Source organism: Thermobia domestica, chromosome 2, assembly GCF_964235325.1.
Source record: "Thermobia domestica chromosome 2, izTheDome1.hap1.1, whole genome shotgun sequence".
In the NCBI taxonomy this organism is placed as follows: domain Eukaryota; kingdom Metazoa; phylum Arthropoda; class Insecta; order Zygentoma; family Lepismatidae; genus Thermobia; species Thermobia domestica.
Genome location: NC_137455.1, coordinates 48,665,454 through 48,688,244, shown reverse-complemented (window position 1 = coordinate 48,688,244; position 22,791 = coordinate 48,665,454). Strand labels below are relative to the sequence as shown.

Here is a 22,791-nt window from a genome sequence, read left to right as displayed (position 1 = left end):
TCATTTATAATGGAATTTATTTTTAATTGATTTATTTATTTATTAAACAAATTCCCAGATACAGCATAACTTTGCCATTTTACACAGGGACATGCTAACAAAAGAAAGAAAAAAAAAACAACAATAACAACTACATAGAAAAAAGAGTGTAAGAGTAAAACTATTCCGTCAAAACTCGTTTAATTGCTCTTTCAAATACTGGGTAGCTCGAAAAAATGTCCAAATCAGTTGTTACTTGATTATAACAGTTTGGTATTCTATAAAAAAAAGAGACTTCTGTATAATAGCCAACCTAGGACGGGCAAGATGGAATAGGTGGGTATTCCGGGTGATGCGGGAAGGGACACGTAAGGATAGTTCCTGAAGTAATATTTCCGATCTTGAGTTTCCATTAACTATTTTATGTAGATATTCAGGTCAGAGATAATTCGGCGTACTTCAGGAGTCTGAATATTAAGATGTCGCAAGAGTTCCTTCTTAGACAATATTCAAAGTGCAGGAACACGAAAACGGACTATAGCGATGAAGAAATTGAGAACAGAGTCAAGTCTGGAGAGATGTGTAGGTGCTGTCATGGCCCATACGGGAGAGCAGTATTCGATCTTGGGCGCTATTAAAGTCTTATAAAAAGTTGCTAATGAAGAAACAGTGCGTAGTTCGGTGAATCGATAAAGAAGTCCCAACATGCGCATTGAATTCTTTAGTATTGAGGAGATGTGGTCAGAGAATGTGAGTTTTGAATCAAAGATGACACCAAGATCATTATGACTAGCAGAATGTGTGATAGGGGAATCGTTGATGTGGTATGTGGAGGGAACAGGAGATAATAGTAATACTGTCACATTTCTTACTGTTGAGTTTCAAGTGCCACATTTTACACCAGCCTATAAGGTAATTTATGTCTTCCTGTAGAGCAATTGTGTCATGGAGACACGATATTTCTCTGTATAACTTACAATCGTCAGCAAAAAGCAGAAGGCCACTAGGTTGAGCTGATAAGTGCGTGTAGGGATCATCCATATACAGGACAAAGAGCAGAGGCCCAAGTACACTCCCCTGAGGCACCCCTGAGATCACGGGTTGGGAGTTAGAAGTCGTCCCTGAAAGAACAACTCTCTGTTTACGGTCCTTCAAGTAGCTTGGGATTAGAGAGAGAATTTTGCCATGCACATTAAATCTTTTGGAGAGCTTATGAAGAAGATAAATGTGACTGACAGAATGAAAGGCCTTCGAGAGATCAAAGTAGATTAACATCTAACTGAGTATTGTTATTCATACATTTGACTGCACAGGAAAGAAGAGTACTTAAGTTTGAGAGACTTGAGCTTTTCGGTAGAAAGCCGTGCTGAGAACTATGGATGTAAGGAGAGATGAATTTAAGTAGCCTGTCTTTGATTATTTTTTCGCAGATAATTGATATTACAGAAAGAAGAGATATTGGCCTATAGGAGGATACATGATCTTTAAGTCCTGATTTATATATTGGGGTCACGTGAGCTAGTTTCCAACTGGTGGGATAATACCCTTCCTTCAAGCATTTATTGAATAAGGTAGATAAAGGAACCGCAATAACTGAAACAGTTTTGTTGAGAAAGAGAGGACTAATTTTATCAGGTCCAAGTGATCTATGTGTAGATAACGATAGCAAGAGAGCCAGAACTTCGCCCGAGGTGGTAAAGAGATTGGATAAGATGTCCAAACAGATGGGGCGGAGAGGGGAAAGATGGGTTGTAGAGGGAAGGGAAGTAAATGTTTTGCAGAAGTAGTTATTGAAGAGGTCGGGTCTTTGATCATCACACGCTTCAGTATTTTCATCTAGAACTGTTGCCTTTATGCCCCGAGATTTTGTTCTAAATTTAATTACAGACCAAAAGACTTTAGGGTTACTAACAGTAAAATCACCAATTGAGTCCATGTATTCAAAATATTTACGCCGCTGTACCTTCTTGGCAAGACTTCTAATTCGAGCAAAGTTTTTGTATGTGCAGTCGCTCGGATGTGATTTCCATAGAGTCCAGGCAAGCTTTTTGTTTTTAAGAAGTTCACGAAGTTCATTGTCGTACCAGACCGGAAACCTGTTCGATTTTGATGCTTTCACCGGCACAAAGTCCTTTATAGCTGAGTGGACAACAGATGTAAATAAGTCCACAGCGTCGTCAACAGTTCCTACCTCTAACAAACACCAAGGAAACAGTTCAATAGCCCGGCAGATGTCACCCCAGGGGGCTTTCTTCCAAAGAAGTTGTGACCTACTTTTGAGGGGCTGGTTTGTAGTAGTGGAGGGAAGGAAATCGAAAGAAACATCCAAAGAATCGTGATCCGAGGGAAACAGATTTCTGCATGGGACAACACAACGAGATTCTAAGTTAGAGAGAATATAGTCAAGATTGCTATTATTGCGGGTATTATGCATATTATGTTGACCTAGACCAAGTCCATGAATAAAATTGTCCATGAAATAACTGTCGTTTCCACCTTTAGCGACGCCATTCTTGCTGTCCTGCCACGTGATGGAAAGGTTGAAATCACCCAATACGATGACGTCACCGTATGACAACGCATGTAACAGTGAGTCATGGCAAGCTTCTAAGATGTGCTGGGGGTGTTCTTGTGCGGCCTATAGAAGCACCCAATAAACACAGAACGACGCTTTGGAATAAACACTTCCACCCAAATGAGTTCACAATCCTGTTCGAGATCCAGTCTTCTCTTGCTTTTCCACTTATTTACACAAATCATCACTCCACCTCCACGAGTTATGCGGTCTTTACGATAAATGGTGAAATTATTAGAAAAGCTAATTTCACTGTCGTTCACTGATTCATTCAGCCACGATTCGGTCACTGCGAAACAATCCAGTTCCCTTATCTCACCTAGGTTCAATGAGCACTCAAGTAATTTGTTTTAATACTACGAACATTTTGATAATATATATTGAAAGCACTGGGATAATATGGACAGGGTGGGACAGGGTTTACGTGAATATCACCACAAAGGAGGAGAAAACAAACGAGAATGAGGCACTGTTTTTTTGCTTTTGACTCATACCTTGGCACAAAATCACTGGTAGTTCCTCCGTCACTGTTAGCAGTACCAAAGAGAGCAATTGGCGGTCCTCTTGGTATGAAGGCAGCAGCAATAAAATGAAATGATATTCCACTACACTTCAGTCCGTGTTTTATTGGCAATGCTTCACTTGGGAAAGTCACAGCACCGATACTACATGATGCAGCACCGATACTACATTTTAAATTTTGAATATAGACTTTTAGTTTCTATAGCCCAATGTCTGCTAATAAGTTATTGATTATACTTTTATTTTTTGTGCTCAAAATTCACACCAGGACTTCAGTTCTCATTAGAAAAAAAATTCGTACTTTCTTTCAGGAACTAGGTAGTTTAATGCTGAACCTTCGCATCTAAGATTCCGCATATAATTCCAACATCACGTGCTGGCTGTGAACTCGCTTCAGACGATATCGTCAATCATCCCCAACGATCAGCAAGTGACATAGATTCAAGTAGTCAGCAACATTTCTCGATAGAACGTGCCGGAACATCGCAGACGGCATTAATTTCCACCGATTGATCATCCATCATTCTCCTGGTCATTGAGAGACACCCACAAGTTCACCAACAAAGTAACAAGTTAGTTAGAGGAACTTGTATTTTATTTGTAATATTTATCACTATTGCATACACGAAGAAACTTCTATAATAAAAGGTGATTGGAAAGTCCAAATTCCCGTGTACCACCATCTTTTAGCTCTACCCTAAAAGAGATACAAATTTACAATATTGTGACGTGTTCAAGTGTTTTGATGATTTTGATATTACTGCATCAACTTCTTTTTCATCTCTGACATGTTCCTTAATCCTTATCTTCATATTCTTTCTAGTCATGCCAATACATTATTTATCACATTCGTAACTATGTATGTGGGATAATACATGAATAAAAAATGTAACAATACATTTCGTTCCGAATTGGATTTTGAATGCACAGAGAGAATTCATATCTTTAGAGTAGTCAGTGTTATGTAGGATATTTCATTCCGAAATTCTATACAGCACCATCAAATTATTAAAGAGTATATTATTGATAACTCTTGGCAGCCAGTACACTCATCATAATTATTATAATTATGTTAATTTCAACTAAAACTGAAATCTGTAAATAAAAACTTGTCAGTAATATTTATATTTCAGTTTTTCAAATATACACTGTTTAAATTGCTACCGACACTTAGAAATGAGCAGAATTTTTAAACAAGATAGAAGTTTAAAGCAGATGGAAATATGTCAATATATAAAAGTAGAACGTAACCTCTACAAGACGAAGAATCGTCGATTTGAAAAAGATTATAGCTGCTATTGAAATACTAATCAAAATATTACTCAGAAGTGCATCAAGTAAGCCTTTTCATAATAATAAAAATAAACTGCATGTACACTCATGTCCAAAATGATTGTCGCATATCTATAACTGTCATTTTGTAAGCATATAATTTGATAATGATTTTGCAGGGTACCGTTAATACTGATACTATGTGTATAATCGGGAAATGTATATTTGTGATAAATTTCATAGAAAAAATATTATAAATACGAAAATTAGAATGAGTAAAACAAAATGTTGCTAAATGGACAGGAAAATTTTATTTTCGCTTTATTGTTCTTATTTACTGCTCTTTTGATATGAAACTTGCTACATGCATGTCTTTGCCGATTATACACATATTAACGTTATAAGAAATACCGGGCGAATTCGTTATCTAATTTTATTCCTAGAACAACATATTTATAGACACGCGACAATAATTTTGGACATGAGTGTACAATACTCATACATAACACAATCTGAATATAAATATATATAGTATTTACTAACACAACAGTGCTTAATGCAACTAGGTATTTAACAAGGAAAAGTTTATTGAACCCAAAATCTTACTTTCCAATAAGAGAAAATAACTGTAAATTACTTTTTTATGTAAAGAAAATGTTGATCTAAAATAAATGGTTTTCTCTATCTTGTACACTTGTACAGAAGATATAAATGACCGATTTGGAAATGCTACTATCACCTGTATAGCTGCGCCAGAAACATGAAACCGGTATCGTTATCAGCGTAGTGTCTCAGCTTGCTGGTTGCCTGGGAATCATATCGGTGGTAGTAAATGTCGCCGAAAGTTAGACGCTATTGGGAGACACATCATAGGTTTTTTTTTTTTTTTTTTTTTCTCCACACTTTTCGAACCGAATAGTGAAAGAATATGGAAAATATTTTAACCATTGGATTGACCACAGTTGAAGATATTGTGGCCAGGCAAACACAAATGAGGCTCATGCAGAAAACAGTCGACAAGCGAATTACCAGCAACAGGTCCTCGTGGAATTCATTGACTGGCAGACCAGGAGAATTCACGGAATTAAATGTGGCGCAGCTCACTGTCAGTCAAGTGATTTGGGCTTGCAGCACGTACATAAGGGTCGGGTTGAGAACCTCCTCTCGCGCCTCATGCTGACGGTACGACAAACTGTTGCAAACTGTACAAAAGACATTGGGAGAGGAAAGGGTCAAAATGGAAGACGTCTGTCATTTTGGATAAGGTCTACCTTTATCTCACGAGTAATGGTAATATATGGACAATTACATAGCATGACACTTCCGGCAAGAGATCTACAGAAATTCACCAGTGCAGAGAGGTTTCATCAGGGAATCGTGATTGCTGCCGGATAACGTTACGAGAAGAAGTTGAAGGAAGAACGTAAGATGGACAAAAACATGAAGGTGAATGCTGCCTCTTCAAAAAACATCTCACAACTCCAACGTAACGGAAACGCATTCCTCAAAGCTGGTGATTCGATAAAACACAACCGGTGGCGAGCAGGGCTTTCCATATGGTAAATATAACCACCTTGAAAATCAGTCAGATATAGCCCGATCTCCTCAATCGTTAACTACACTAGGATTTTGTTTTAATACTTTGATCTTCGATTTTTATTTACTCATACTTTGATGTGCAACGCATTAAATAATTCTTGCTAGTCCCAACGAAAATACGAATAAAATGAAATAAACAGACCGTTCTTAATATACAACTGTTATTTCGAATTCTCATTTTTATATAGCTGTCCTGAGATAAAAGAAGTTGAACAATAGGATAAACTATGCATCCATAATTGGTAGAATAACTGATATAATGCTAAAGCAGCTGGAAGATTATAGCTGTAATGATATTAGAGACCACTGTTAGCTACTACAAATCGTAACATAAAATAGTAGAAACAAAGTTCCAACGACCAAAAGTATTAAAGAGCATTACGAAATAACTTAAGTGCTTAAGGGTAATTGCTACATCTCTGCTGTTTACACCGTTCCAAATTTTCACATTCTTGCAAGTGAAATGTCAATTAACAATATTTACGTACGCACCAGGACCAATATTCACATAAGTACCTGCCACTGAAAGAGGAACGGTAGTAGAAGTTTGAACTTGAGAACCATTGGTCCAAGTCACTTGAGCCACCTGACCAACTGGAAGACCTTGAATACTCTGAACCGGTAAAGTATGCAATTCAGACACCGTTACTCCTGTTGTACTTAGAAGTGACGCTGTGGATGCATCAGGATCATTAGTGGGTGTTTGAGAAGATGGTTCAGCTGCTGCTAGCTGTTGGGAAACACCAGTAAATTGCTCATGAATTTCTACACGTTGTGATGCGGTAGAATCGTCTGTGGTACTGTTAGTATTCGGTGTAATATGTTGGATGTTTTGTGCAGGTAAAGTAACTTCTTGAACGAACTGAATTTCATGTACAGCTTGATTGTGAACTTCTGCAATGTGCTGCTCAACTTTGGACTTTTGACCAAGCACAATGTGACATATAGAGCACTTGTAAGGCTTTGTACCGGTGTGAGTGCGAACATGAGCGATGCAATTAGATTGATTAGTGAAGGCTTTATGACAAAATCCACACTGAAACGGTTTTTCTCCAGTGTGTACACGAGCGTGAACTTTATAATCGTCTTTCCTAGAAAACTGTTTGTTACAAACCCGACACGTGTGAGGTTTGATTCCCGAGTGGATTTTCATATGTCTATCGAGTCGTGACTTTACAGCGAATGACATTGAGCAGAATGAACATTTATGTGGTTTATCACCAGTGTGACTCTTGATGTGAACTTTCATATCTTTCTTCCGCGTGAATAATCTGCCGCAGAAGCTACAAGAGAATGGACGCTCGCCTGTATGAATGCGAGAATGTTCCTTTAAGTAGTATTTGTCCGTGAACGACTTTCCACACTGATTACAAAGAAAGGGTTTCTGACCTAAGTGCTTCTTCATTGAATGTGCCTTAAGGGCACTGCGAGTGCGGAATGAACGCTTACACAATTCACATACACACGGCTTCTCACCTATATGGATCAACATATGCTCCACGCGATGACTGAAAGCTGAAAACAACTTCCCACATACCGGACAAGAATATCGCTTATTCCCATTTTTGCCAGGTAACTTCTTCAATTTAACTTTCTTTCCATTTTTCATATTAGCCATTGAACTTTCTTCCTGATCTTGTACTTCATTATTATACTTGTCCTTGCTAGTATTATTGATATTATTATTATTATTATTACTATTAGCTGTGGCTTCACTGGCTTCGACAGTACCGTTAATCACAACAATAAGATTATTATTTTCCTTTTGGGTTGCTGTTTCAGAATTTTCCTTATCATTTTCATCACAGTTTGACTGCTGCTGATCATTGTCTGCTAACTCACTAGGCTGATGTTGATATGCTGTTTCGTCAAATTTAACAACAATATCGTCACGGATGAGTTCCAATTTGTACTCTAAAGAAGCATAATCAACAACAAGATTAAAACACTTACTACACACTATTTCACTATGTAAATGAATGGAACATAGAGATTTGTTTAATATTTGTCCGACTTTTTGGAATACTGACACTCGAGATTCTTCTCCATCTTTAAAAGGCTTCAGTCTCGTAAACACATTGTAGCTTTCATCTCCATTACCCACTAAATGTTTGTTACATATTAAGCAGTGAGCTGCTGCAACCTGTGAAAACAAGATAAACTGGTAAATATGATGTTCAATGGGAAATTATGTAAAGATAATTAACTAGGTGTTGGGATGATTTGAATGACGGTAAGCTTAGTGGCTAATAGCAATTTGCGAAATAAATAAAAAATAAATAAAGGGTACGCGTCACCGTACTGAACTTCCTCGCTTCACTTCTTAAATTGAATCATATGCTGTGGTCATTACGGAAACGTTATTTCAGAAATATGAACAATTGGCGTTTTCGAAACACTGTATCAAAGAAAACACCTCCAAGAGCAAACTACCCCTTATGGATTGTCCCATGATAAATTATTCATGTCATATTGTAGAATTATAACAGAAATACTTATTTATGAAAAATGAACAAAATTATTCAAGTAGTAATAGAGAAAATCCTCCAAAAAAGGGAACAACCAGGAGTAAACTACCATATGTAGACTTTTTGATGCAAAATGATTTATGCCTATTATTTATGTATTTATTAATGAAACAAAACCAAATAAACCGAATACTTTTTTTGAGCAAATTATCCCAAAAAGATAACCACAAGAGTAAGCTATTCCTTGTGAATTTTTAAAATGAAAAATCGTTTTATATCACATTGTAGACTTCTTAATTCAATATCTATTTATGAAATATGAACATAATTACCTCAGCCACTTTTAAGAAAATCTTCCGGGAAAAGAGTAAACTACCTCTTTTGACTTTTTTAATCAAAAATGCTTTATACCATATTGTAAGCTCATTAATGTTAAAGTTATTTATGAAATACGAACAAAATTATCAGTCGTTTCTGAGAAAATAATCCAGGGAAAACTCACCGCCAAGAGTAAACTACTCGTTATGAATTTTCTAAAGAAAAATTATTTATACCATGTAATGATGATGATGATATTGTAGGGCTCTTAATGGAACATTTATTTATGAAATATAAACAAAATTACCTGATTCGTTTTTAAGAAAACTGCCTGAAAAAATTATCCCAAGAATAAACTACACCTTCTGGATTTTTCCCAGATAAACGACGAACACTAATATAGGGTTGATATTGAAATACTACTGATCTGTGAAAAATAAACAAAATCGTCATAGCCGTTTTCGCGATAACCATATTTTCTCACATTCATCCTTTAGGGAACTACCCTCATTTTTGGAGGTAAGAAGAAAATTCGAAGAAAGAAAAAAACTAGAGAATCGTATAAAAATCTTAAATTTAAAATTTGGCCGCGATATGTTGAACGGTATTATCTCTAGGCGGGTGCACATCGAGACGAACAAAGGAAAGATGTCGGAAAATGACTTTTTCGATATGTACGGGCTATGAAACGTGTTAATTCGTTCAAATCTGAATTTGATTTTTTTCGCCACCACCATACTTTTTTCTCCCCTGTCTTTGCTCTAAGGTGAAAAAAAAAAGTATTTATCAGCAGTGAGAATTTGGTTTATGGTAATGGCTACGTAATATAAATCATGTTTTGAAAGTGCTTCAATCCTGTTTACTAGAGAGTTACATATCTGGTCATATAACCTCTAAGAGGCTTTGAGGTTAATGGTCATACCTAAATATTAAACATGCATTTCTTAATTAACTGCTAACAACTGTTCAGTCTACTGTCTACAACGGAGAATCATTATAGGAAGATTAAGCTGACTTGGAGGTGCCTTATGTACAAGGGATGTTTGCATTCTACATTTAAGGTAATAAAGTAACAATACTCAAGGAAAGGAAAAAACAGACAAAATCACCAAGAAAACTGCCGTCAACAATGTACTACCTGTACAAAAAATCATCAATAATAAAAAATGTATCTAGTACGGAATCTATATTATATAAATAACCGTACAATTTCGAAGGCTAACCTTCATCATTATCAAGGAATTTCCATTGTAATCAGATCTTGAGTTCAACTTCGACTTTGACCTTTCAGTTACAAGGTAACAAAAAAAAAAAAAAAAAATCTTGCCGCTCTTGATGTCCCATTAATCATAAAGCCTGTCAGCGATCGGGAGTTAGTCTGATCATCGACCTTCAGTAATACAAGCACGTTGCGCACACAGCAATCATAGCTCGTCCAATGTCAAAGAGAAACGGAGGTATCGAAGCAGTCTGTTTACGTGTGTTTCTTGTATGACTTTAAAGTGGGCTTTCAGCTGCCGCATCAAGTCGTCGCATACGGCAAGGATTTGGGAAGAATGCCGTGAACGAACGCACCGCCAGCACTGGTTTCAGAAATTCCGTTCGGGAGATGTGAACCTTGCAGGGGGCGACCAAATGGGTGGATGACGAGGCCCTGAAAGTAGACATAGAGGAGGATACTGGTCTAACGTGTGATGAACTTGCAGAAAAGTTCCATGTTTCCGCTGAAATAAGTGGGTATCCCATACATAGTCGGCAGTCAACAAGGAACAATGAGTGACAGCCTGTTTGTCCTTGTTCACTCGACACCTGAACACACCCATCTTTGATTGCCTGCTCACTGGTGACGAAAAGTGGGTCCTCTATGACACTGCCAGGCGTACCAGACATTGGTTGTCGCCACGTGGCTCTTCTACACACTCAAAACCACCTATGTACCCACGAAAAGTGGGTGGAAATGTCGGCAAGTAGTGCATTACGAGCTCCTTCCACCTGGTGAGACAGACCATCACTGCTGAACTATACTCTCAGCAGTTGCAAAGGGTGAACTATGCGTTGCGGCAGAAGGAGCCAGCATTGATGAATCACAAGAGTGTGCTGTTCCTGCACGACAATGTCAAGCCGCATGTAGCAAAGAGAAACTGGGAGACCTTCAGCAACTTGGCTGAGAAACAATGTTCAATAAACCATATTCACCAGACCTTGCGCCAATAGATTATCACCTGTTTCATTCCCTCTACTACCACCTCCGTGGGAGATTCTTCGCAAATGAGGGAGACCTACGGAACGCACTCACGGACTTCTTTGTATCCATGACAACCGAGATTTATCACCAGGGTATTGTGCTTCAGCAGGAACGTTGGCCAAAGGTTTTCGATGCTGATGGAGATTACTTCGAAACCTGTAGGTACGTACAGTCACCCACATAAGTACCTGGACCCCAAGTAATGGAATTATAACAATCAGGAGTCCAGGTACTTATGCGGGTGACTGTACCGTCCACTGTATTGATCTTTGTTTATCACTGCTCTAGAATGGCGAGAACATTTTTAGTTACCTTATTCATAGATTTGAAGTTCTCTTGTTCCTTTATATTTCCAAGTTCCAGAATACACTTTGTCTCAGAAGATTGCTATTAAGATTTTCATATTAATTTGTTCTTATGTAAATTACCATAATGGAATTTAAAGGGATTATCTCTTTCGGATGGACAGTACTGTTGGATGAGTTTGGTATTAAAGTGAAAGTTTTTATTTCAAAAATACATTTTTTGGCATTTTTTTCTTACGTTTTTATGCATAAGAACGTTAGCATATTGATGTTCAAGATTACATCACAAGAAATGAAGTGACCATAGCGGAAGTTCCTTCAACACCATTGATAATGATGGAGATTATCCATCAAAACTGTACGGTTATCTATAGAATGTAAACGCTTGGTAAATAAGTTTTATATTATTATTGAATGATGCATTCACTGATGCTGTAAACACGTTGCTACATGAGTCATTCGCTGATTATAATGAAATTCAAAAACAAACATTCTTTCAATTTTCGGAAAAGATGCTGTATTTTTATTTATTATTTGCCATATAATAATACAGTTTCAGATAAAACTGAAATTATTTTTCATTGCAAGCAATTAAAGAAACATGAGAAGTTCTAAAATACTATCTACTAGGGCTTATATAAGGGCATTATCGCGAAATACCTCTGATAAAAATGTCCCATCAACTGCTGTAGGCATAAATTAGACCCTAGGAGTGTACACTTCTAGCGCCATTGCTTCACACTTCTACAAAGTAGGAAGTCCCGCCATTTGAAGTCAAAGAGGATATCTTGATTTTTGGTTTAAAAATGATATGCTTCTTATTTTTCTGCACAGTGAATCATATCCCTGGTCTTTGGTTGAAATAATTATTAGAACAGATTCAATATATATCTCCCGCGTTCAGAAGCTGTACCTCACCAAAGAAGACATCTTCAACGAATCCAAGTGCTGGAACTGAATTTTACGTGCGGTTTTGGAGCTGTACCGATCTCGTTGTTCGTACATTAAATCTTCTGATGCTTCGAAAACTAGCACCTGGATTTCCTGTAAACAGAATTTTACTAACACAACTAGTAAGTGAGTTCTGCCGCCAAAGGTAATGTGTAAACTTTTAATATGCTAATCAGTCATGTATCTATTTTTTATGTTGCACATGTACCTTATGTTTAGTTATAGTCATTTCTTTGTCGAACACGAGTCAGTACACGGTCTTCACACGTCCAAATTTAGCTGACTATTTCAAAATCCTAAGAAACACCGAGATCTATAAATCAAATCCTAGACTAGGCCACTCGTGTCTCAATCTTTAGGCATCACGAAAATCTTATATTATCATTAAGATATCTTATGTCAGAAAGTCAAACAAGTGAAGAAAAAGAAAGAAAGAAACACAACTTAGAATTTCCTTCCCACCCGTACAGCTCTCCAGTTTACATCTTCGTATCTGTAATTTAATTCTGTTTAATACTAAAATGGCTGAAAACAATGTTTCACTTTGTTTTTAATTGAACACATCTTCCTTACACACAAACAAATACATTTGAACAAAATACAGTATACAATACGTACCTGATTCAAACACCGTGTGCTTTCCGACCTAACATGAGCAGGAAATTGATCATTTTGTACAGAAATAGTCACTGGATGGCTAGTAGTAATCGTTGATAAAATTATAGCTTCTGTTTGAGAAATTAGACCTTCTATTGATTCTTCGAGACCGTAAGGATGTTCCATTGCAACATGTTCTGAAAAGTACAACAGTCATTTCACATCCTATCATTACAAAACAAAACATTATATATCAAAGATATTAATCTATTGTCAAAGATTTAAAAAAAAAAAAAAAAAAGGAACAAATACATTCAAAATATAATCACCTTGTTCTTTCTCTATAGTTCACCAATCGTAGCTAAAAATGACCCCAATATATTGCTTTCTAGTGTACCGAGTTTGAAAGAAATATGTATTTAGAAAATAAGAATACTTTCAATAACCGTTTCATATAGGTGGCATCAGTATTTACAACAGGCGGTATAGCCTCCATAAGTAATCCATTATGCACGGTATGCAAACATGAAACCAGTGTGTGTGAAGTAATCAAGCGGAACCATTGAAGTATCGCTGAAGTAGGTATGTGTATACTGAAAGATTATTTATTGGGACACCTAAACACATGTTTTTATCGTAAATGAAGTAATTTTCCACTATCCTAGTTTACCCGTACACCACCGTCGCTGACGTGTCTGCTCCTCAGGGATGCACCCACGCACGTCTCACTTCTGTGCTCATGCCGCGAGTGTGATAGCTCTTATTCTTCGATGAACTAATATTTTGGGACGCTCAGTACATAATTTATTAGGTTATAATTATGTAAATAGAATGTCAATAATTTTGCTTGTCAAAATTCAAAGTTAAAATCTTATTCTAAACTTAATTTTATGTAAAAATATGAGCAATCTCTGAAATTTAATTCACTTGATAATTTTTCAAAATGCTCTATATATTTTTTAAAAAAATTAGGTATAGTTTAAGGCAATTTCGTATTTAATAATTCTTTATAAAATTCATTTTCGTTTTAAATATAAAGAATTATATTTTATTTTTCATAAACAATTTCCTTAATTGATAGTCTTTCCTGATTGGCTACCCTGTTATAATGTGGTCACCATGGAAACTTGTTTAAAGGTCATTGTTTTATTTACTGTTGCTATGCATTGTTGCTACTCGGTAATATCCCAGTCTTCTTAGAGGACATTGCTGGGAATGTTATCCACTGGCATACTGAAAAAAATGAAATCTTTAAGTTTTACGTTCCACGGTTATGCCCTGTGGTCTAACGGAGACGGTGATGATGAAAAATGAATGAAATGGTGGAATGAAGAGTGGGAGGAAACGGGAGAACCCCGAGAAAACATACGCATACAGTGCTCGTCCACCACTAAGTCCACTTTGTGCGAGCTGGGATCGAACCAGGGATCCCGCGCACCAGAGGTGGACGCTCTACCACTGAGCTACCGCGTCCCTGGGATTATGAGATAACAGAGCAGTTGTTAAAGGAATTTTCCTTTCTTGTTATCCCGTCTCTATGCTGCATGGTGCCCTCAGGTGCTGTTTTATCATTGGTTGATTATAATTGCCTTTGTATTCCTATTGATGACTCATTGTTACCTTGTTCCAGTTAATTACTTTGGTGGGTAATGGAGTTGGTTCACCGCCTACTGGCGTCAAGTGTCAGGCTTATAACGTGTTTGTCAAAAGCCAAAATGCCATTAAGAATATGCTTCCATAAGAAGAAAGCTATTTAATATTATGAACATAGCTTTTTATTATACGAAAATTATATCAGACGTGATATATGACGACGGAATTTTAGTTTCAGTGTGGATTTGTATCAAATAAAAGCTTGAAAGTTAAATAGTAGTGCAGGTTGAGGTTATGCCGTTAATTCTGCACATCGAATTTTCCAGACCATTGTACTGCCTTGTGTTGGGTTACGTGACGAGGCATCCAACGAAACTTGAATTTACTTTTCTTCAGCACCTATTATGAAGGTACCTCGTGAGACCATATTAGATAAACTGACAATAGAGAATAATGTGTCAGTGTTTCAATCCCACTATCTTAGTAACTAACCTAGAATGCAATAAGGGAGAGAAAGGTGCAGATTCTAGTAACACATGACGGTGCCTCACAAGGTATTGACTCTTCGAGATTCGGTGTTATTATCCTATTTTAGGCAGGAGGTGGGGTAGAGCATAAATTTATAACCCCTATGTAAGAAATATATGAATTGACTTTACAATAAGGTGGTATAAATAATCCAAAAAATATCACGATCTTACGTGTTATATGCATAAGTAAAGATACGAAATGCACAGTGTGCTTCTTAGCCATGTAGTGCTGCATATGCGAAACATGAAGTGCTCAGTAAAAGCAATCTACAAACTGATCACGGAAGTGTCCAAAACTGTGGCACATGCAAGGTATGTTTTCATGTCATATCAAGTGCTATTCTACTACTCTCGTTTATGTGTACATCCAACGTCACTGACGCAGCTGCTCCCTACCGACGGATCCCGCGTGGACCTGCTGCCTGACTTGCTTACATAGCATTTGTTCTTTTAGGTTAACTCCAGGGTGTCTACTAAAATTCCAAAATGAAATTTCGTGACTTTTTCGTGACCTTTGCTTTTCCAAACCATAAAATTTCGTAACATTCGAAAACTAATAAGAGTACCTGTATTCTTTAGCACTTATCTACCTCTACTTTCAAAGGCTGTTCCATGGAACATTCACTCTATATAGTATGTTTTGTTTGGTAATTAACCAATAACAAACACTCACAAATTCACTAATCTTAAAATTACGTATCTAAATACACATGATGTACATATAATGACAAATCCTTAGCAGTCCTTTAAAAACGTCACACTGATTGTAAGTTGGCTAATATTGTTTTACCCTTTTTTTCGATCTCCTTCTGAAGTGCTTCAACTTCTTCGATCTGTTGTAACAATCTCCTTTTCTTCTCCGTCAATTCTTTAAAGTATTCTGCTTCTATCTTGATTTTCTGTTGTCCTTCGTGTTCCTCATTTCGTCTTTACTTCAAAGTTTCCATTCGTTTCAACGATGCATTTCTCATAGCCATAGACCATAGACTCTGATCATAGACTGTTACCGATACCTTATGTAAACCTCCACTGAATAGTACGGCACAATATACGGAACCTTGGAAAATTAAAGAATGTTCAGAGAGGTTCTCCACTAAACACTCTTTGTTAACAGAACATCCTCTTTTTACAGCACTATTTCTATGGAATATTGTAAGTATGCGTTTAGAAAATTCTACAAGTTTTTCATTATGATGGAGATTTTCAGAAGAAATACATCTAACCTATCTTTCTTCCAATTAAACTAACTAGATACTTCATAATATGTCGTTTTTCACACGGTGATAGATAACTTTTCTCAATTTTTTCTGCTTCGTCGTAAGCTACATGGCTTTCCGAGGTCAGTTCTTGTAAAGTACTAGTAATACGAGATTCTCTCAAAGAACTACTTGTCATCACATACGGAGAAAGGCATGTTGATCCCCTCAGCATAATCTCGCGTAATGGTGATTTTTGATTAACTAATGATGTAAGCAAAGAAACGAGAAAATTTCTCCAATTTTTTCTAAAAAAAAAATAAAATGAAAAGAATCCAAGTTCTTGTATTCCTTTGCGTGCTGCTGTGACACCAAAGCCAATGTCTAGAAGATTATGTCTGTCACATCCACGGCTATCAGTTGCTTGGCTCTTTTAACAGAAGACATTACATTTCTTCAAGAAGTGATTACCAATACTGTGGACCACAGAATACACTTTGTCAAACATGAATGGTAAAAAACTCTTGCCCGATTGAAAATCTGTCAGATTGTGTTCTAGTTCTAACTACTGATTACAGGAATAAAAGTTTCACTTGTAGCAGATCGTCGCTAACTTCTGTAGAACGTGCAAATTTTGTATGCCCGGAGGTTTTGAAGACACTTGATTGTCATATTTCTTCACGAAGGGCAACATCTCGATCGCTCTTCCAATTACCTTTGAATTTTCGATCCACATAATAGAACATGTTTTTGACGGGAATATAGAAGAACCTGTGATACGCACAAAATCTGCAAGCCTAGAGGGAAAATCTCTGAAGAAGTAGTTATTCACTTCTATTAGTTAACTTTTCGGGAAAGCTGAATAAACTGGTCAGATGCCAGCTGAAGGACAATCTCAAGAGCGAATTTGGGTGCAAATTAGGCCGGATTTTCATTAAATGCGATAGAAGCGTGCTTTGATTACAATTTGGTAGTGATTAAAGCCGACCACAGACATTTTTGGCGGTGAATTTTAACGTTTTATAGAACAAAATTTTCCAGTCTCTACTTCTATTTGTAGATTAAAAAAAAAAAAAAATCGTAACCCAAAAGCTAAATTTTGTGACTGTTTATTGACTTTCATGACCGTTTTCTGATTTCGTGACATTCATGACCGATAGACACCCTGCTATCAGAGATGTCGACCCCCGAAGGATAAAATTTATGGAAATATGAACAGGATCACACGAAATGTCAGACGAGAAGTAATAAAGGTCATCAATGTAGGGTGATTGATTAGGGCGAAAAACGCAGTTAAATTCTGTACTATATGAGTTTTTGTACTCATGCAATATTAGGTAAACAGGAAATAGAGCATAATATGGCCGTGTTCCAAATCCACTCTCTTGTAACTAACCTAGGACGTGTATGCTCCAGTAATGGATGGAAATACAAAATCGTAGAGCGGAACTAATAAGAGGGGAGTTGGAACTCAACTAAATGTAGTGAAATGGGGCATTATGGAGGGTATAAATTTGTAAAGTCCACAGAAGAAATACGTTACTTGATTTCATAACAGTATTGTACAAATAAGCAAAATCTATCAGGAATGTACTTATAATAAAGTAGAAATGAGACGCCTAGTACCAAAATCCGCTACATCCATTTAGCTTAGTATCGAGTAATTTGCAAAAAACGTGTAGTGAATCTCCATATATACACGTACAATGTTTTATATTTAAACTAGCTTTTTAGTACGATATACCGCGCTTTCAAACAAAATACCGTTTCCATGGGATTTCTTTGATCAAACATATAACAAACGATATATAACTCAACTTCGATTTAAAAAAAAAAAAAATGGATTTTGCAGCTTTTGATACTAGGCGTCTCAAATACGAAATGGAAAGCGTGCTCTCTACCACGTAGTACTCCATAAAAAGGGCATGATTTGCTATGTGAAGGCAGAGTACAAAGCATGGTTGTTGGAATTTTCCCCAGCCCAAAATTCCCGATAGGTTTTCTTTAGAAGGGGGGGGGGGGTAAAAACCTACAATAAAACCCAAAAAAGCCCACCTCAAAAAATATACTTCAAAATTTGGATTGAAATAATAATCTGCATACAATTATAAGTACTTTCTTTAATCGTACTTCTCAGTGTGTGCCTAGTCACAAAGTGGGCTTAAAATATGTATTTACCACCAGAACAGAATACCGTTGAAAGCGAAAAAGGTTTGGGAATCATTCATAATGAATTTTGTTTGTACTCGATCAAATTCGCTATAACACTGTTCAACTGTAATCTACTATATAAAAATGAAAAGAATCTTGTTTGTGCGCGCAACACGGGAAAACGGTTAAACCGTTTGGAATGAATTTTTGGAAGCAGTTATCACGTACCTCAAACTAGATTTTTAATCAGGTTACTTTGATTAAAATGCGTGTTCTATGGAGGGAGCAGATGGTCAAAATGTATGCGAAAATCCTAGTACCCCACCATTATGTCAAGTTAGGAAGGTAACATTTTTTAATGTATACTTCCCATTAAAAGCAAGTGGAGCAGCGTGTCAGTGGTTTTGAGAGTTTCCATTTTAAGTGGGGAAGGGGAGCATTTTCTATAATATGAAAGCGATTCTACCTGTTGTTTCTGATCGCATCACACGGAAAACGGTTAAGCAGTTTGAAATGAATTTTTGAACATACAATAGTTAGTACCTACTCTGGACTGGAATTTTACGTATATTACTTTGATTTAAGGGCGCATCCTAGAAGAAGCAGAGGAAGTTCAAAATTCATGTTAAAAAAAATACAGTATGTCATCACGTCAAGTTAGGAAGATGAAATTCGGTATATAAAAAAAATAATTGAGTTTTGAGTTTTACGTCCCATGGTTATGCCGGTTAGGCTAAAGGAGACGGTGATGATGAGAGATGAATGAAATGGTGGAATGAAGAGTGGGAGGAAACGGGAGAACCCCGAGAAAACACACGCACACGGTGTTTATCCACCACAAAGTTCACTTGGCGGGAGCAGGGTTTGAACCCGTAACCCCAAGCACTAGAGGTGAACGCTCTACCACTGAGCCACCGCGGCCCCTCGGTATATAAATACCTTGGAGACAAGTCACTTCCTGTTTCTGAAAATTTCAACTTTAAGGGAAGAAAAAGGATGTTTTCTATAATTTCTTTCTTTACGTTTAAATCAACGATGTCTATTGCTTGTGATCGCGTCACGAGAAATGTTTGAACAGTTTGAAATGAGTACATTTCCTTTAAGAGAACTGCAAATTTCATGAATATAAGTACCGATTCCCTCTTGTGTGGCAACCAGGTACAGGAAAGAAGTATTTTCGTATGAGTTTTGTAATTTTTGATATCCCAAGGATGTGTATTTTTGAGGAGAGCTTCGCTCTCAAACCCCCTGTCTAAAAGTTTATTTATCAATTACTTTAGTAGGGCGTTGTTTATAGTGCTGGTTCGAAACATGAAAAGACAAGGTTTTATTGTTTTCGTTATTTCTGAATAGTATGTAGGTAGCAACACTTAACAGTTGGAAGATACTATAGGGTCAGGCAAAAGTTTGGATACACCCCTGTAAAAGTCGAACGGTATGAGGAATCATAATGTCATTTGGTATGGGGTGTCTATAGATGGAGCGCACCACGGTTTTCGTTAATTCTGAATGTGATCTCTGTGGTGTTACTTTAACGCAGTAAGAAAATGTGGATGTACGTAGCTTGTGAAGAATAAAGAAAGCAGGAAATTAACAAATAGTTGCAAAATACAATTACAACTGAAACTGGGAAATAAAACAGGACTAACTGAAAATAATGTACATTATTATAAGTAATTACGAAAATAATGTTTAAAATAACTTCATTTTCCTCCGATCACGGGGGCTGTCAGTGAAGCCCTAGCCTTAGGTTATATTGAAGATTGTAAATAGCAGTTTTTAGGTGGTTTGTATCTAATTTTGCCTATATACATAGATTTACTGTACGAATTCCTGGGCCGAAATAAGGGGAGGGCTTAGGGGGCTATAGCCCTGGGCCTCCACTCTGATTAAAATCTCAACTGGCTATACAGGGTGAACGGTAACTACGTGGACAAACTTGGATAGGTGATAAAGCAAAAAAAAAAAAAAAAAAAAAAAAAAAAAGCCTAGTGAACATAGGGAAATTCCGTCCCGTCTAGGAGTGACAGAGTGTCGAAAGCGTGGGAACATGAACTTCAGAGGCCAACAGCTTAAAAAACATATATCGTAGAGAGTGCGGTTAAAAACGTTACTTAGAAAGTCATACCTACTCTATTGAAAAATGCATGTTTGAAAACGCAGCTACGTGTGCGCACGGGATACTTCTTTCCTTTACAGCATGTCCGGGAATCCTCCGTTCCTTTGGGGAATCCCGTGCGCACGCATAACTGCGTTTTCAAACATGCAGTTTTCAAAAAGAACTTTCAATAATTTTCAATAAGTGACGTTTTTAACCGCACTCTCTACGATGTATTGTTTTTAAGCTGTTTGCCTCTGAAGATCATGTTCCCACGCTTTCGACACTCTGCCACTCCTAAATGGGACAGAATTTCCCCCATGCTCACTACGGCTTTTTTGCTTCTTTTTAGATGTACAATCACCCGTCCAAGTTTGTCCATGTAGTTACCATTCACCCTGTATAAAAAGAATCATGAAGATACAATCATCATCATCATCATAAAATAAAATATGACCAAAAATAAGAAACATATACCCTTAACTTTCCTACTGTACTTTTACAGAAATGTATTAGGTGAAGAAAGCAGGGACTACATATTTTTTCTAGCTCTGGGCCTCCAGATGTGTTAATCCAACCCTGACGGATTCACATATTTGAAAACTTTACCAGACACATTTGTAACAACATTTTAATTGACTAGTGTGTAAATAATCGAAAAATGTTGTTTTTTTACTTGTAAGATGCGTATCTACGCAAAAATATATTAATGAAAGTCTAACCTGTTAAGCATGCATTCACCCTTATCAAGCCATTAAACACAGTATTCAAAATGAAGTGACGCTTCTGAAGTCACTGTGCCCGAGAGTTGAGATATCCACATACTTGTAAAACTTACTTTAGTAATATATTATGTTATTGGAATGCAAATGCGAAAGCAATAAAAGATACTGAGATATTACTTATAACGTTTTTGGTAACGCACAAATAAATTTAACAGACAAGGTAAGTGTCTATGCCATACACAATGTTTCGCACTATCCTCGTCTACGTGTATACTCACAGTCGTTAACGCACCCACCCCCGTGCGGAACTCTTTCCTTAATTTTGTGAATGGCATTCGTGCTTTTAGTGACCACCTAGTATAAGTTGGTTAGTGTCCTTTCCACAAGATTTCTAGTGCTTGTACAATAAAGCCCTCCTCAAGTGAATCTGCACAGATAAATTCAAGCCAATACTCTAAAAATGATCGTTTAGAATACAGACAGTAGATTTACAATAAAAGAAGTATATGTGCAATGAATTTATGTATGAACCCGTACAATAAATCTAGGAGTCATACATAAATTCATTGCACACATACTTCTTGTACAGTAAATATATTAATAATAGTAATACGATGACGAATACGATCTTCTGAAATAATCCTACACTGAGAAATGCAACATCGTTTGTAAAACACAGGGGTTTGACGAAAAAAAGATGTAACAAATTTCTGGTGGGACACATCTGTATATCAGCACCGAAATCATCTACAGCTAATACTACATATTTCTTTTAATATTCTCTTAAAGACTAATGGTTTGTTATCCAATCTTAATTTTAAATATTGTCAGCTACTAAGTTACACAATACGATTCTCAGGATAATCATATTATTGTTTATATTGTTGTGTAACACATATAAAAGCACTATTAGAGCTATATATAATTACATTTTTTAATTCGATGGTCAAACAAATAATACTGTACTTCACTCTATCTTAAATGACCAACTTGTTTACATAGAAAATAATGAAAAATCACAGATGGAATACCAAACAAATAAGAAAAAAAGGACTATCATGCAGTGTTGCTAACAAAAGCATTCAGAAAGTAGCTAAATCACTCACAGAACTTAACCTCTTTCCGAAATTATTGCTAACAGAATTCAATAACGAAACTGACAGAATATTTCATAATTGTGTGATTTTGGGGGGAAAAGTATAAACGTACAAAATTGCTAATTTTTAGTTATGAACAGTTTCATAGCATTCACAATCTGTATTTGAAATTGTACCTTTCTGATAGAGTTGCCAGACTTTACATTTTCCGGTAGTGTTCCATTTGTCTAGTACGTTTTATGTATTCTTTTCTTTCTTTGTTCGTTTCCCCGGAAAATGGTTTTATCCGTTTCTAAATAATAATAATAATAATAATAATAATAATAATAATAATAATAATAATAATAATAATAATAATAATAATAATAATAATAATAATAATTTTATTGTCCTTGAACCAATTATGGCAATAGACAACGTCAAAATATACATCAAAATTACAATACGTTAAAGGCGAGTTTTCATGTGTCCTTTACCTCCGCGAGTTGCGAGCGATTGTGCTAAACAGCCAATGAAATCACGCATCGGAGATGGCGCGCTACACTCGCGTCAGAGTAGAAATTTGTTCAA

At 36.5% G+C, this 22,791-nt stretch overlaps 1 protein-coding gene across 1 annotated transcript; it reads right to left on the bottom strand.

The window, feature by feature from the left end:
• Positions 1–15: 15 nt before the first annotated feature.
• Positions 16–22,186, bottom strand: LOC145671808 (uncharacterized). Its single transcript, XM_081741045.1, has 3 exons — positions 22,054–22,186; positions 12,853–13,028; positions 16–8,090 (listed from the first exon to the last, which is right to left on the bottom strand). The coding sequence occupies exons 2-3, from the start codon at positions 13,015–13,017 to the stop codon at positions 6,414–6,416; spliced, it is 1,842 nt and encodes a 613-aa protein (XP_081597171.1). The 5' UTR covers positions 13,018–13,028; positions 22,054–22,186; the 3' UTR covers positions 16–6,413.
• Between the last annotated feature and the right edge of the window lie 605 nt (positions 22,187–22,791).